We start from the raw sequence: 13,508 nt of genomic DNA on the forward strand, positions 1-13,508 counted from the left end.
AAAACTTTTAAATTAAAATTTAACTCACAGCGGCCTAAAGCCTACAGCTAGGCCTAAAGCCTAGAACTAGGCCTCAAACTCTCTCTTCGTATCGTACCCCCGCGTGTGTGCATTTAAATTTAAAGCTTTTACATAAATAATAAAAACATTCAAATTAAAAATTAACTCACAGCGGCCTAAAGCCTACAGCTAGGCCTAAAGCCTTGAACTAGGCCTCAAACTCTCCCTTCGTATCGTACCCCCGCATGTGTAAAAGGGAGTTAATGTTTAACAATGTTACATTCCCTGATGTTTTTAAATAGAAACATTTACATTTAAATCTTTTACATAAATAATTAAAACATTTAAATTAAAAATTAACTCACAGTGGCCTAAAGCCTACAGCTAGGCCTAAAGCCTAGAACTAGGCCTCAAACTCTCCCTTCGTATCGTCCGATTAGGTGTAGCAACATCACCCCCTACTGCAAACACTTGGCAGGACCCTACAAAAACCTTTCGACTCAGTGGGGCTTTCCTGGCTAAACAAGTGTAATAATACATTATGTTTATATTCTTTGGTTATTCGTTCCTACCAGCCCACCCCGCAGGGTCCTGTTATACAGGTAGGAACAACAGGTTCCACACTGCCCACCAGGGATTATTTGTCTGTCTGTCGTGCATGGCCCTGCCCCACCAGAGCCCTCCCATTGGCTCGGGGGCGCCGACCAATGGGAACGGTGGGTTGGGGTTGGTAGAGGGGGGGGGTTAGTGGTGGGGGGGGGGGGCACCGCCGCGACTCGGGCCAATAAGGAGACGGGCGATGTTTCATTCACAAAATGGAACTGGGGGAGGGTGGCTCCATTCATAAAATGGAAGCCTTAAGGTGATCCAGTTGGGGGTGGGAGGGGTGGGGCTGGGTGGAGAGGGGAGGGTGGGGAGGGGCTGGGTGGAGAGGGGGTGGGGAGGGTTGGGCTGGGTGGGACTGGGTGGAGAGGGGAGGGTGGGGAGGGGCTGGGTGGAGAGGGGGTGGGGAGGGTTGGGCTGGGTGGGACTGGGTGGGGAGGGGAGGGTGGGGCTGGGTGGGGGCTGTGTGGGTTGGGGCTGGTCACCCCCATGGTGCCCTTAAAAACTCAACGTTTAACCTACACTACACTATACACGACACGATACACGGCACTTATACAGGTAGGAACAACAGCTTCCACATTGCCCACCAGGGATTATATTTCTGTCTGTCGTGCACGAATGCGCTGTCCAACCAAGTTCCTACCTGCCCACTCCGAAGGAACGTGTTAAATGAAACTGAAATGAAACTGAAAAATCTCCCATCCCTTCCATCGGAGAGCATAACTCCCATCGCAGTGCGACTGGCCAATCACGGGTCTCACGCTCGCCCGCTTCACCTCGTGACCCGGATACGTCGCGGCCCGCGTCGCCAACGCCGCCGCACCCCTCGGTGTGGACGCGAGTGCGGAGCGCCGCCCCTCTGCAACCTTTTCCTCCACCGCGTCCCTCTCTGCTGGTGCCGTCATCTTTGCGGCGCGCCGATGGCGAACAGCCGCGCGCCAGTGGCCCCGAGGCGGAGAGTGTCCTGCGAAACCCGCCCCACCCCCCGTCTTGCCTAGACGCCCTGGCCGGGAGCCTGCGCCACGAACGCCGCCGCCTCGCCCAGGCCTCACCGCGCCCTCCCGGTGCGTGCTTCCTCCCTCCTCTTGAGTTCACACGGCGGCTCTCGGCGCCTTTCCGTGAACAATCGCAGCCGCGATGCGTAGTCCCGGTGATGTCGGCACGAGCCGCAGGGTTCTCTGACGAGTTCGACTTACAAGCAGCGCGCCATGGCACATCAGTGACATCTGTGCCTTGGCAATGCATGGGAGTGATGCGTGACAGTAGCCACTGCAGCGCCGTCATAGTTATAACTATTAATAATACATTAGGACTAATAATCAACATTCGTATCATGACGCGCTTGACTGGCACCTGAAACGATGTTTGCGAGCTTGCGTGAGACGGCTTGGATACAGAGCGCAACGGGTAGCTAACACGGGGTTTACATTGAAATTCATGAGCCATTGAAACATATTCTTAGGTTTTTTCGGTAAAGTCACGTAGGTAAAACATCAAAATTAATGAAAATAAAATAAAACAAAAATCACCTCAGGTGAGAGCTCTCACCTGAGGTGATTTTTGTTTATTTGATTCCTTGCAGTCACGAAAGCTTCAAATCTAGAGCCATTGAAACCTTTATTCTCTTCAGGCTTTTGTATCTAGTGTGTAGTATTTCATTTGGCAATGTCTGTTAATGTCCCACGTGTCATTTTATTTAACATATTTTGGTTCGCAGCACTACGTTGTTGCTTTGTTAAAATGAATGCCCTCTCTCTAAAGAAGGGCCCTCGATTCGAAACGTCAGACCTAGATTTAATATTACAAGGAAACGTTCGAAACGAAAGGCATTGTGCTAATTATTTCTATGAGTAGGCCCTGCTCTACATGTTCGTTAGAATAGTTTCTGAGTGTATTGTGGTGAAGTGTGGTTAGGCTGCAGCTTTAAGAATCCCCGCGGCTACGCACTAACCACAGTGACGTGAGTGGGGAACATCGTCTCCCTCTCTCACCGTCTCGTCATGTTTCTGTATCGCCGTTTCCCTGTCTCCCCGTCTCATCGTATAACAGTTTTGCTGTCTCCCTTTCTCACCGTCCCCCTGTCACGCCGTCTCCCTGTCTCACCGACTTTCCCTCTCACTGTCTCCCCATCTCCCTGTCTCACTGCTGCTGCTCTCGGTTGTGCTCTCTGCATTCGAGCGTGGGACATCGTTCTACTCCCCGTTGGTGTGAATTCCACGTTCCTGTGGCCGGCGTATGTGACATCCCACAAAGTAGTAATTAGTAGGTTGTACTTGAAGGGGAATAACCAGTGGCTGTACTAAAGAATCAGAATCTTTATTTAGGCTGGGGGAATCCGATGAGCTATGAAGCTGTTTTTCACAGATTGATCCCGGCCGCAGGAATGTAAAATTTGCACTACTCACCCAAGATTGAGAAGGAAATGACTGCTATGCACAACTGCTGTGAACACGAGGACGCGATTTGTGGAAGAGTTTGAGAGTTATCTTATAAGTGTGTAGGTATCCTGCTTTTCACCTCCAGGCAAAATGAATGGTCCACAAATGAGCTCATATAAATTTGCCTAACTTCTCAAGTAGCACATTATCCCTGATAAGATAGTTTTTTGTCTGTTAACACACAGGGTACGTACCATGCACACACTTGGAAATCGTGTTTCTTATCAAACAATACAGAAATCACGATAAGTGTTGCCAGGAAGTTACGTGCTTTGTTCAGCTCTGGAATTGAATCGTCGAGGAGGAGTTGGATTGGACCTGAGTTGTGCTAAACTTCTTGGTTCTTTCGGTAAAGTCACGTAGAAGGAAAGTAATAAAATAATAAAAAATAAAACATAATTATCATTCAGACGCTGTCTTTCCGACAGGCCCTGTTCTTCACCTGAGGACGGCTGCTTGCGTTGTGGGCGAAACGTCGTGAGAATTGTATTTTATTATGTTTTATTCTTTTATTATTTCCCTTCTACGTGACTTTACCGAAAGAACCAAGAAGATGAATCCCTGCAGTCACGAAAGCTTTACATCGAAATTGTGTTAAACTTATCGAATGGCTGTGCCACATCCTCATCTTTGTGATGAAGTGTGAGGTGTATGCTTGTGTTTTTATTGCGCTAAATTGTATCGCGTTTAGGTTACTTTACTGAATATAACATAATATTGACACTGCATATAGTATTGGGACGTGCTATTTCGACGCAAGTTCAACATTGCCCTGTCAGCTCATTGACCGATTTCTCCTTAAACTATTTTTATTACTATTTTAATTTTACCAGGTAAGGCTCACTGAGCTATGAGTCTATTTTAAGACTTTTAGCATTGTATACAGTCTGGAAGCTACCCACATGCCAAATTTCAAGTTTGTAGCATGTTGGAAAGTATGCTAAACATTTCGAACAGACACACATTCACACATTTCCCTTTTATATATATAGATGTCAGACTGTCTTCCTCTAAACCCAATAAACAGTGCAACTAAAACAATATATAGTTATAACCTACATATTATTGTAAAATAGTATATAAACATCCCTAGCTATATCAATTAACGTGAGTCGAGAGGAGGGGGGAGATCCATAGTCGGATCTTGCATCCTCCCCCCCCGTTGAAATCTATAACTGTGCCCCTGCTTAAGACACACGCACGAGTTGCTCACCTCATGTTAATGTCTCCGTTGGCACCATTGTGCGTATGTTAACACGAGTTTGCTGGAAAAATAGATAACGTATTTATGTCCCATGAGGGTGGGTCTGCCAGAGAACATTTTTACTATTTGCTGGCGAGTGTGTGCTTCGTGTGGAGTGGCAATATAAGTGGTACATGTGCACTATGCTTCACGCTTACAATCCAGGTTCGATTTCTAGCTGTGTTATGCAACATCAAATAACACGCGATTTGAAACTGCCCTGAGCCTCTCCAAGGTTAATTGAAACTAAAACGGAGATCTGGAATAACAGTATTTCGTGATCATCAGCACCGGGGAGACAAACGCAATCAGGCTGGCTATACACCTCATTCTGTGTCGCACTGTCCTTCATAGCTGCCCACTTTTAGCTGTTGTCCCTGTGGTCTGATTGCATGTGGAATGCCTGTGCTGTCTCCTCTCGATTCTAGCAGCAGCAGCAGATCCTGTCGACGGCAAGAGCTAGAGTGGTACGGCCATCTTGGGAAGTGGCTCGTCAGCTGTATTTCCCATCTCCTGGGGGAGATTCAGATTCTGGGATTGTGGGCAAGACCGAGGTGTGTGCGAGAAAACTGCCCGGCCATGGCATCGGAGACTCAAGCCAAGTATCAGAAGCTAGCACAAGAATACGCCAAGGTGAGCATGGAAATGTGAATGATGGAGACTTCAAAACAAGCAAATTTGGGTCTTGGAAGTCTCTGGGGCTGACCCATCCTGGTTGATATGCTTTTGTTTTAAACAGAAAAAATCATCAAACATGTATGTAAAGCAGTGCAGCCCCCCCTCCACCACCTGGCAGCTATGCTGGTTTGACCTCTTTTCAGAGCCGGAAGTAAAGAGTCTTCCTGTCAAGCCGCATGCAAACCATGTCGCTACTCGCTGAACCTGTATTTAGGATCATCAGGGTGGTATCCACCTGCCAGCCGACATAACAAAAAACTGTCCACCAAATCCACCCTTATTTTGGATCACAGCACTGAGGGGACTGGTTTTGGAAAGTAACCATTCTCTGGTTGATGATTAGTCGAGTTTTAAGAAGTAATCTCTTTACCGTAATTGAAATTTTTAGGTTATGAATCAGAGCTAGTCGCCAGAAATTTGCAACTTATAACGAAACGATGTATAACGGGGAATTTTTCTTCCATAAGAATAATAGGAAGTGGGGAGGGGGGGATGGCGACCGTGAGAGCATAAATATTGCCTAATAGCAGGAAGTACCCGGCGTTGCGCGGGCAAAAAAGACACACACACATCGACTTACACACACACAGACATCGACTTACACACGCACATTGGAACTTTTAGAGCAGGTTGGCAACAAATGGATAACTTCGGCACAAAACAAAGAACGCCATCAGGGTGGTATCTTGTGGAGCCAGGGCCTGTTGTTGGTCATTTCCTTGGGTGAAGTAGATGCGTTGGCCATTTTCAAGTTGAACTGGCAAATGGACGACCTTGGGGGAACGCTCATGGATGGGGGAGCCAATAATTATCCAAATGGCCTAATTGCTAGTGATGTATCTTCCTTGGACAAAAAGTTTAACCTCATCCACACTCATCTTCTTGGTTCTTTCGGTAAAGTCACGTAGAAGGGAAGTAATAAAATAATAAAAATAAAACATAATAAAATAATTCTCACGATGTTTCGGCTACAACGCAAGCAGCCGTCTTCAGGTGAAGAATGAGACACTACCAAGCTAGGAGCTTACATATAAGCTGGGTTGGAGGTGGAAGAGCGCCTTAACAAAAAGAATGTGCATATGAAGAGGAATTTAGCATATTCATGGGAAATGCGTAGGAGGTGGGTGGGGGGGTTTCATAGTCATATTATGCCCATGCATTATGCAGGATCAACAGCACCAAGGGGGGGTGCAGGGAGTAGCATTAACAAAGGAAAGGAATGTTAATAGTATGTAGCTGCAGTTACTAAACAACCACGTAGAAAACTAAAGTATAAACTACATAAAAAACTAAAGTATAAACTGCATAGCACCATCAGTATACTTACTATACTCTACAATAAGCTGAGTTACTAACAGCAAGTAATACATTACAATTCTACATCGTAAAAATTATATAATATGCTTCCATCTAAACTTTATTCTCTTACATCACACGAGCATACACCGTACTATATACTGCCATAGATAAACCCAACATTAAATTATATACTGTATTGCTATAAACCACCCTATACCTTATACATTTTAATATAACACTATGTATTATTCTACCCACCCTAATGTGTATCACACTGCTATATGTTTACTATACAATTACGATACTATATATTACTTTGTACATTGTATTAAGCATATAAATGTTATACTATTTGTTATTATACACTGTACCATTGACCGTCGTGTCAATGGGTGAGTCGTGGGGGGGAAAACTTGCAGCGGAGCAAAGAATCCATTCCCTGCGGAGAATACAATGCCAGTGAGTGGAACGCGGTCTGAAAGTCACCGTAAACGTGAACACAATCAGTTAAGATCCGAAATGGTTTATTACGTCCTTCCAATGATTGCTAAGCCAGAATCCATCTTCTCGGTTAAAATTGTCTCTGTGTTTGTATATGTGGATCGCCTCATGAACGAATCTCTCATGATAGCCAGATGGCTTGCAGAGAACCTCTGTCTTGGAGAAGTCAATGTCATGTGAGCCCACTGAGTTGTAACAGTGATCTGCCACGGCTGAGGTGTTTGTCCTACCGTGTTTCAGGTCTGCTTTATGTTCACGGATGCGGTCCGAGACATGTCGTTTGGTTTCCCCAATGTAACTGGTACCACAGAGGCAACTTAGTTTGTAGACGCCAGGGTACTGTATGTCTGGAACCACATCTTTTACAGACGGTACCAGATCACGGATTTTACGTACTGTGTTGAATCGGACCTGGATCTTGTGTTTAATCAGGATTTTGGAGATCTTTTTTGTGACCCCAGCAATGTAGGGTAAGGTGATGGTCTTGAAAGGCTCCTCAACAGGATCCTTCTTGATGGTTGGAGTGATGGCTTTGCGGATTGTGTAGTCGGAGTAACCATTAGCCTTAAGAGCTTAGCGTACGTGTTTGAGTTCACTGGCAATGTGTTCCTGGTCGGAGATGCATTGGGCTCTATGATATAGAGTCTTGATGAGGGAATTCTTCTGGGATGGATGGTGGTGGGAATCCGGTTTTAGGTAAGCATCCGTATGGGTGGCTTTCCTGTAGACAGAGTGGCTCATTGAACCATCAGGTCTCCTTTTGATTAGGACATCCAAAAAGGGTAGTTTGCCATCTTTTTTGACTTCCATGGTGAATCTGATGGCTGGGTGTATGGAATTGATGTGGTCGAGAAATTGGTCTAGAGTAGGCCTGCCATGTGGCCAGATGACAAAAGTGTCGTCTACGTACCTCTTCCATAAGGTCGGGCGTAGAGTGGCAGTCTGGATGGCGTCAGTCTCAAATTTCTCCATGAAGATGTTGGCTACAACGGAGATAGGGGGGAGCCCATTGGGGTGCCCTCAGTTTGCTTGTAGAAAGTTCCATTCCAGGTGAAGTATGTATTGGTTAAGCAGTGTCTCACCAGAGGGGGTACCCCAGCATTCAGTCCTTGATGAACCAAGTCTTTAATGATTGCGATGGTGTCAGGTACAGGAACCTTGGTGAATAAGGAAACCACATCAAAACTGACAAGCAGGTTGTCTGGGAACAGGGCAATCCCCTTGATTGTCGATATCAGGTCAGTAGAGTTTAGTACCGCAGAAGTGGTTTTTCCAGTGAAAGGCCGTAGGATTTCAGACAAAAAACGAGCCAATTTATAGGTGGGGGAGTTGATAGTAGAGACAATGGGACGAAGAGGTGTATCTTCTTTATGTATCTTTGGCAAGCCGTACAATCTTGGTGGCCTGGCTGCAGAAGGTTTCAACGAGAACTGTTTGGTCTGATCAATTAATGCGGTTGAATCAGAAATGATTTTGTTGGTTTTAGTGACGAGGCTGTTGGTGGGGTCTCTTTTTATTTTTGTATAGCTGCCATCGTTGAGTAGTTCTTGAATTTTGTTGTTGTATTCTATTTTGTCCATGATGACAGTGGCATTGCCTTTGTCGGCTGAGAGGATGACAATGGCATCCCTCTTTTTTAATTGAAAGGACGTAATAAACCATTTCGGATCTTAACTGATTGTGTTCACGTTTACGGTGACTTTCAGACCGCGTTCCACTCACTGGCATTGTATTCTCCGCAGGGAATGGATTCTTTGCTCCGCTGCAAGTTTTCCCCCCACGACTCACCCATTGACACGACGGTCAATGGTACAGCGTATAATAACAGATAGTATAACACTTATATGCTTAATACAATGTACAAAGTAATATATAGTATCGTAATTGTATAGTAAACATATAGCAGGGTGATACACATTAGGGTGAGTAGAATAATACATAGTGTTATATTAAAATGTATAAGGTATAGGGTGGTTTATAGCAATACAGTATATAATTTAATGTTGGGTTTATCTATGGCAGTATATAGTACGGTATATGCTCGTGTGATGTAAGAGAATAAAGTTTAGATGGAAGCATATTATATAATTTTTACGACGTAGAATTGTAATGTATTACTTGCTGTTAGTAACTCAACTTATTGTAGAGTATAGTAAGTATACTGATGGTGCTATGCAGTTTATACTTTAGCTTTTTATGTAGTTTATACTTTAGTTTTCTACGTGGTTGTTTAGTAACTGCAGCTACATACTATTAACATTCCTTTCCTTTGTTAATGCTACTCCCTGCACCCCCCCTTGGTGCTGTTGATCCTGCATAATGCATGGGCATAATATGACTATGAAACCCCCCCACCCACCTCCTACGCATTTCCCATGAATATGCTAAATTCCTCTTCATATGCACATTCTTTTTGTTAAGGCGCTCTTCCACCTCCAACCCAGCTTATATGTAAGCTCCTAGCTTGGTAGTGTCTCATTCTTCACCTGAAGACGGCTGCTTGCGTTGTAGCCGAAACGTCATGAGAATTATTTTATTTTATTATGTTTTATTTTTATTATTTTATTACTTCCCTTCTACGTGACTTTACCGAAAGAACCAAGAAGATGAATCCCTGCAGTCACGAAAGCTTTAAATCGAAATTTAACCGCCTCTACGGGGAGGGTTTCCACATAACTTTGAGATCCTTCAACAAGCTCCGTGATAAGAAGGCTCAGCTAATCGAGTCTCTCACCTTTCTGAAGAGATGCCGCGACTCTAAGGTAATACCAAACGCATTTACACTAACATCTGCAGCTGTAACTTCTTCTAATGCGAAACGAATTCTGTCTAGAACTAGCTTAGCTCTTATCTCAGAGAAAATCAGACTTACGTGCACCGAACTAGATCAGTTAGACAAGACACTCTACAAATCACACTTATCTTTGAGTGCAACAATGTCCACATCGGATTGGGAACATGTAGAAAAAATGACTGCCTCGTCAGCTGCCGCTATGTCGACTAAATGTAAGGACAACTTGATTTCCAAATTCAACCGCCTCTCAAACAAAAAACCGGACCCACACATTGAAAAGCTAGATGTTAACAAAGTCGTAATTAATCGCAGTAACAGTTCTATTTCTGAAGGTCTAAAATCCGTTTCAGCTAAAGGACTAAACTTTGCAGTCACACCTAGACACATACCAGTTAATGATATAATTGCTCGAGTAGATGTAGCTCTCAAGGGCTTGAGTCACATCGCTGCAGACGTAGCAAGATCTGAAATCTCTGCAACCCTCAAAAACGCTAAGATGCCAGCTAGCAACATCAGCAAAGATGAGCGTTTTGAATTAGCTCAATTAAAAAAGAGGGATGACATTGTCATCCTCTCAGCCGACAAAGGCAATGCCACTGTCATCATGGACAAAATAGAATACAACAACAAAATTCAAGAACTACTCAACGATGGCAGCTATACAAAAATAAAAAGAGACCCCACCAACAGCCTCGTCACTAAAACCAACAAAATCATTTCTGATTCAACCGCATTAATTGATCAGACCAAACAGTTCTCGTTGAAACCTTCTGCAGCCAGGCCACCAAGATTGTATGGCTTGCCAAAGATACATAAAGAAGATACACCTCTTCGTCCCATTGTCTCTACTATCAACTCCCCCACCTATAAATTTGCTCGTTTTTTGTCTGAAATCCTACGGCCTTTCACTGGAAAAACCACCTCTGCGGTACTAAACTCTACTGACCTGGTATCGACAATCAAGGGGATTGCCCTGTCCCCAGACGACCTGCTTGTCAGTTTTGATGTGGTTTCCTTATTCACCAAGGTTCCTGTACCTGACACCATCGCAATCATTGAAGACTTGGTTCATCAAGGACTGAATGCTGGGGTACCCCCCCTGGTGAGACACTGCTTAACCAATACATACTTCACCTGGAATGGAACTTTCTACAAGCAAACTGAGGGCACCCCAATGGGCTCCCCCCTATCTCCGGTTGTAGCCAACATCTTCATGGAGAAATTTGAGACTGACGCCATACAGACTGCCAATATACGCCCGACCTTATGGAAGAGGTACGTAGACGACACTTTTGTCATCTGGCCACATGGCAGGCCTACTCTAGACCAATTTCTCGACCACATCAATTCCATACACCCAGCCATCAGATTCACCATGGAAGTCAAAAAAGATGGCAAGCTACCCTTTTTGGATGTCCTAATCAAAAGGAGACCTGATGGTTCAATGAGCCACTCTGTCTACAGGAAAGCCACCCATACGGATGCTTACCTAAAACCGGATTCCCACCACCATCCATCCCAGAAGAATTCCCTCATCAAGACTATATCATAGAGCCCAATGCATCTCCGACCAGGAACACATTGCCAGTGAACTCAAACACGTACGCCAAGCTCTTAAGGCTAATGGTTACTCCGACTACACAATCCGCAAAGCCATCACTCCAACCATCAAGAAGGATCCTGTTGAGGAGCCTTTCAAGACCATCACCTTACCCTACATTGCTGGGGTCACAAAAAAGATCTCCAAAATCCTGATTAAACACAAGATCCAGGTCCGATTCAACACAGTACATAAAATCCATGATCTGGTACCGTCTGTAAAATATGTGGTTCCAGACATACAGTACCCTGGCGTCTACAAACTAAGTTGCCTCTGTGGTAGCAGTTACATTAGGGAAACCAAACGACATGTCTCGGACCGCATCCGTGAACATAAAGCAGACCTGAAACACGGTAGGACAAACACCTCAGCCGTGGCAGATCACTGTTACAACTCAGTGGGCTCACATGACATTGACTTCTCCAAGACAGAGGTTCTCACTATGAGATCTCTTTTACCAGTGGCAAAATATAATGGTAGGTTTTTACCCTTTTAACTGGTACACAACTGACACCTTTATTCAAGGCATCATGCTTGCAATGACCACAACACAAGTAGTCAATAAAGCAAACAAAAAGAAGCAACTCTGATAAGGATAATAATATGCACTGTCCTTGAAGTTGATTGGCCCACACCCGAGACGGCTTTCTTTAGAGCCTAGTCCCCATTGGTGTAGGGCCAGATGACACCAGAAGGCGTACAACTCAAAAACAGTGCAATATCAGAGTATCATAGTGTAAATGTTTACCCCGAACTCTCAATACTCTGATATTGCACTGTTTTTGAGTTGTACGCCTTCTGGTGTCATCTGGCCCTACACCAATGGGGACTAGGCTCTAAAGAAAGCCGTCTCGGGTGTGGGCCAATCAACTTCAAGGACAGTGCATATTATTATCCTTATCAGAGTTGCTTCTTTTTGTTTGCTTTATTGACTACTTGTGTTGTGGTCATTGCAAGCATGATGCCTTGAATAAAGGTGTCAGTTGTGTACCAGTTAAAAGGGTAAAAACCTACCATTATAGAGGTTCTCTGCAAGCCATCTGGCTATCATGAGAGATTCGTTCATGAGGCGATCCACATATACAAACACGGAGACAATTTTAACCGAGAAGATGGATTCTGGCTTAGCAATCATTGGAAGGACGTAATAAACCATTTCGCATCTTAACTGATTGTGTTCACGTTTACGGTGACTGTCAGACCGCGTTCCACTCACTGGCATTGTATTCTCCGCAGGGAATGGATTCTTTGCTCCGCTGCAAGTTTTCCCCCCACGACTCACCCATTGACACGACGGTCAATGGTACAGCGTATAATAACAAATAGTATAACATTTATATGCTTAATACAATGTACAAAGTAATATATAGTATCGTAATTGTATAGTAAACATATAGCAGTGTGATACACATTAGGGTGAGTAGAATAATACATAGTGTTATATTAAAATGTATAAGGTATAGGGTGGTTTATAGCAATACAGTATATAATTTAATTTCGATTTAAAGCTTTCGTGACTGCAGGGATTCATCTTCTTGGTTCTTTCGGTAAAGTCACGTAGAAGGGAAGTAATAAAATAATAAAAATAAAACATAATAAAACAATTCTCACGACGTTTCCGCTACAACGCAAGCAGCCGACGGCTGCTTGCGTTGTAGCCGAAACGTGACTTTACCGAAAGAACCAAGAAGATATAATTTAATGTTGGGTTTATCTATGGCAGTATATAGTACGGTGTATGCTCGTGTGATGTAAGAGAATAAAGTTTAGATGGAAGCATATTATATAATTTTTACGACGTAGAATTGTAATGTATTACTTGCTGTTAGTAACTCAGCTTTTTGTAGAGTATAGTAAGTATACTAATGGTGCTATGCAGTTTATACTTTAGTTTGTTATGTAGTTTATACTTTAGTTTTCTACGTGGTTGTTTAGTAACTGCAGCTACATACTATTAACATTCCTTTCCTTTGTTAATGCTACTCCCTGCACCCCCCCTTGGTGCTGTTGATCCTGCATAATGCATGGGCATAATATGACTATGAAACCCCCCCACCCACCTCCTATGCATTTCCCATGAATATGCTAAATTCCTCTTCATATGCACATTCTTTTTGTTAAGGCGCTCTTCCACCTCCAACCCAGCTTATATGTAAGCTCCTAGCTTGGTAGTGTCTCATTCTTCACCTGAAGACGGCTGCTTGCGTTGTAGCCGAAACGTCGTGAGAATTATTTTATTTTATTATGTTTTATTTTATTATTTTATTACTTCCCTTCTACGTGACTTTACCGAAAGAACCAAGAAGATGAATCCCTGCAGTCACGAAAGCTTTAAATCTCATCCACACT

General features: G+C 43.9%; 1 protein-coding gene across 5 annotated transcripts in view; it reads left to right on the forward strand.

Annotated features, from left to right (window-relative positions):
* The first annotated feature begins 1,355 nt into the window (after positions 1-1,355).
* Positions 1,356-13,508, forward strand: part of PPP1R21 (protein phosphatase 1 regulatory subunit 21) — a 124,628-nt gene continuing 112,475 nt past the window's right edge. For 2 of the 5 annotated variants that reach the window (XM_078864668.1, XM_078864671.1), the window contains exons 1-2: positions 1,358-1,670; positions 4,716-4,920. In XM_078864668.1, the coding sequence (XP_078720794.1) occupies positions 4,867-4,920 (54 nt within the window). In that variant the 5' untranslated portion in view covers positions 1,358-1,670; positions 4,716-4,866. Of the gene's footprint in view, positions 1,671-4,715; positions 4,921-13,508 lie in introns of all 5 variants that reach the window. The other 3 variants (XM_078864670.1, XM_078864672.1, XM_078864669.1) reach the window with 3 other exon arrangements.

Source organism: Lampetra fluviatilis, chromosome 18 (assembly GCF_964198595.1).
Source record: "Lampetra fluviatilis chromosome 18, kcLamFluv1.1, whole genome shotgun sequence".
Taxonomy (NCBI): Eukaryota; Metazoa; Chordata; class Hyperoartia; order Petromyzontiformes; family Petromyzontidae; genus Lampetra; species Lampetra fluviatilis.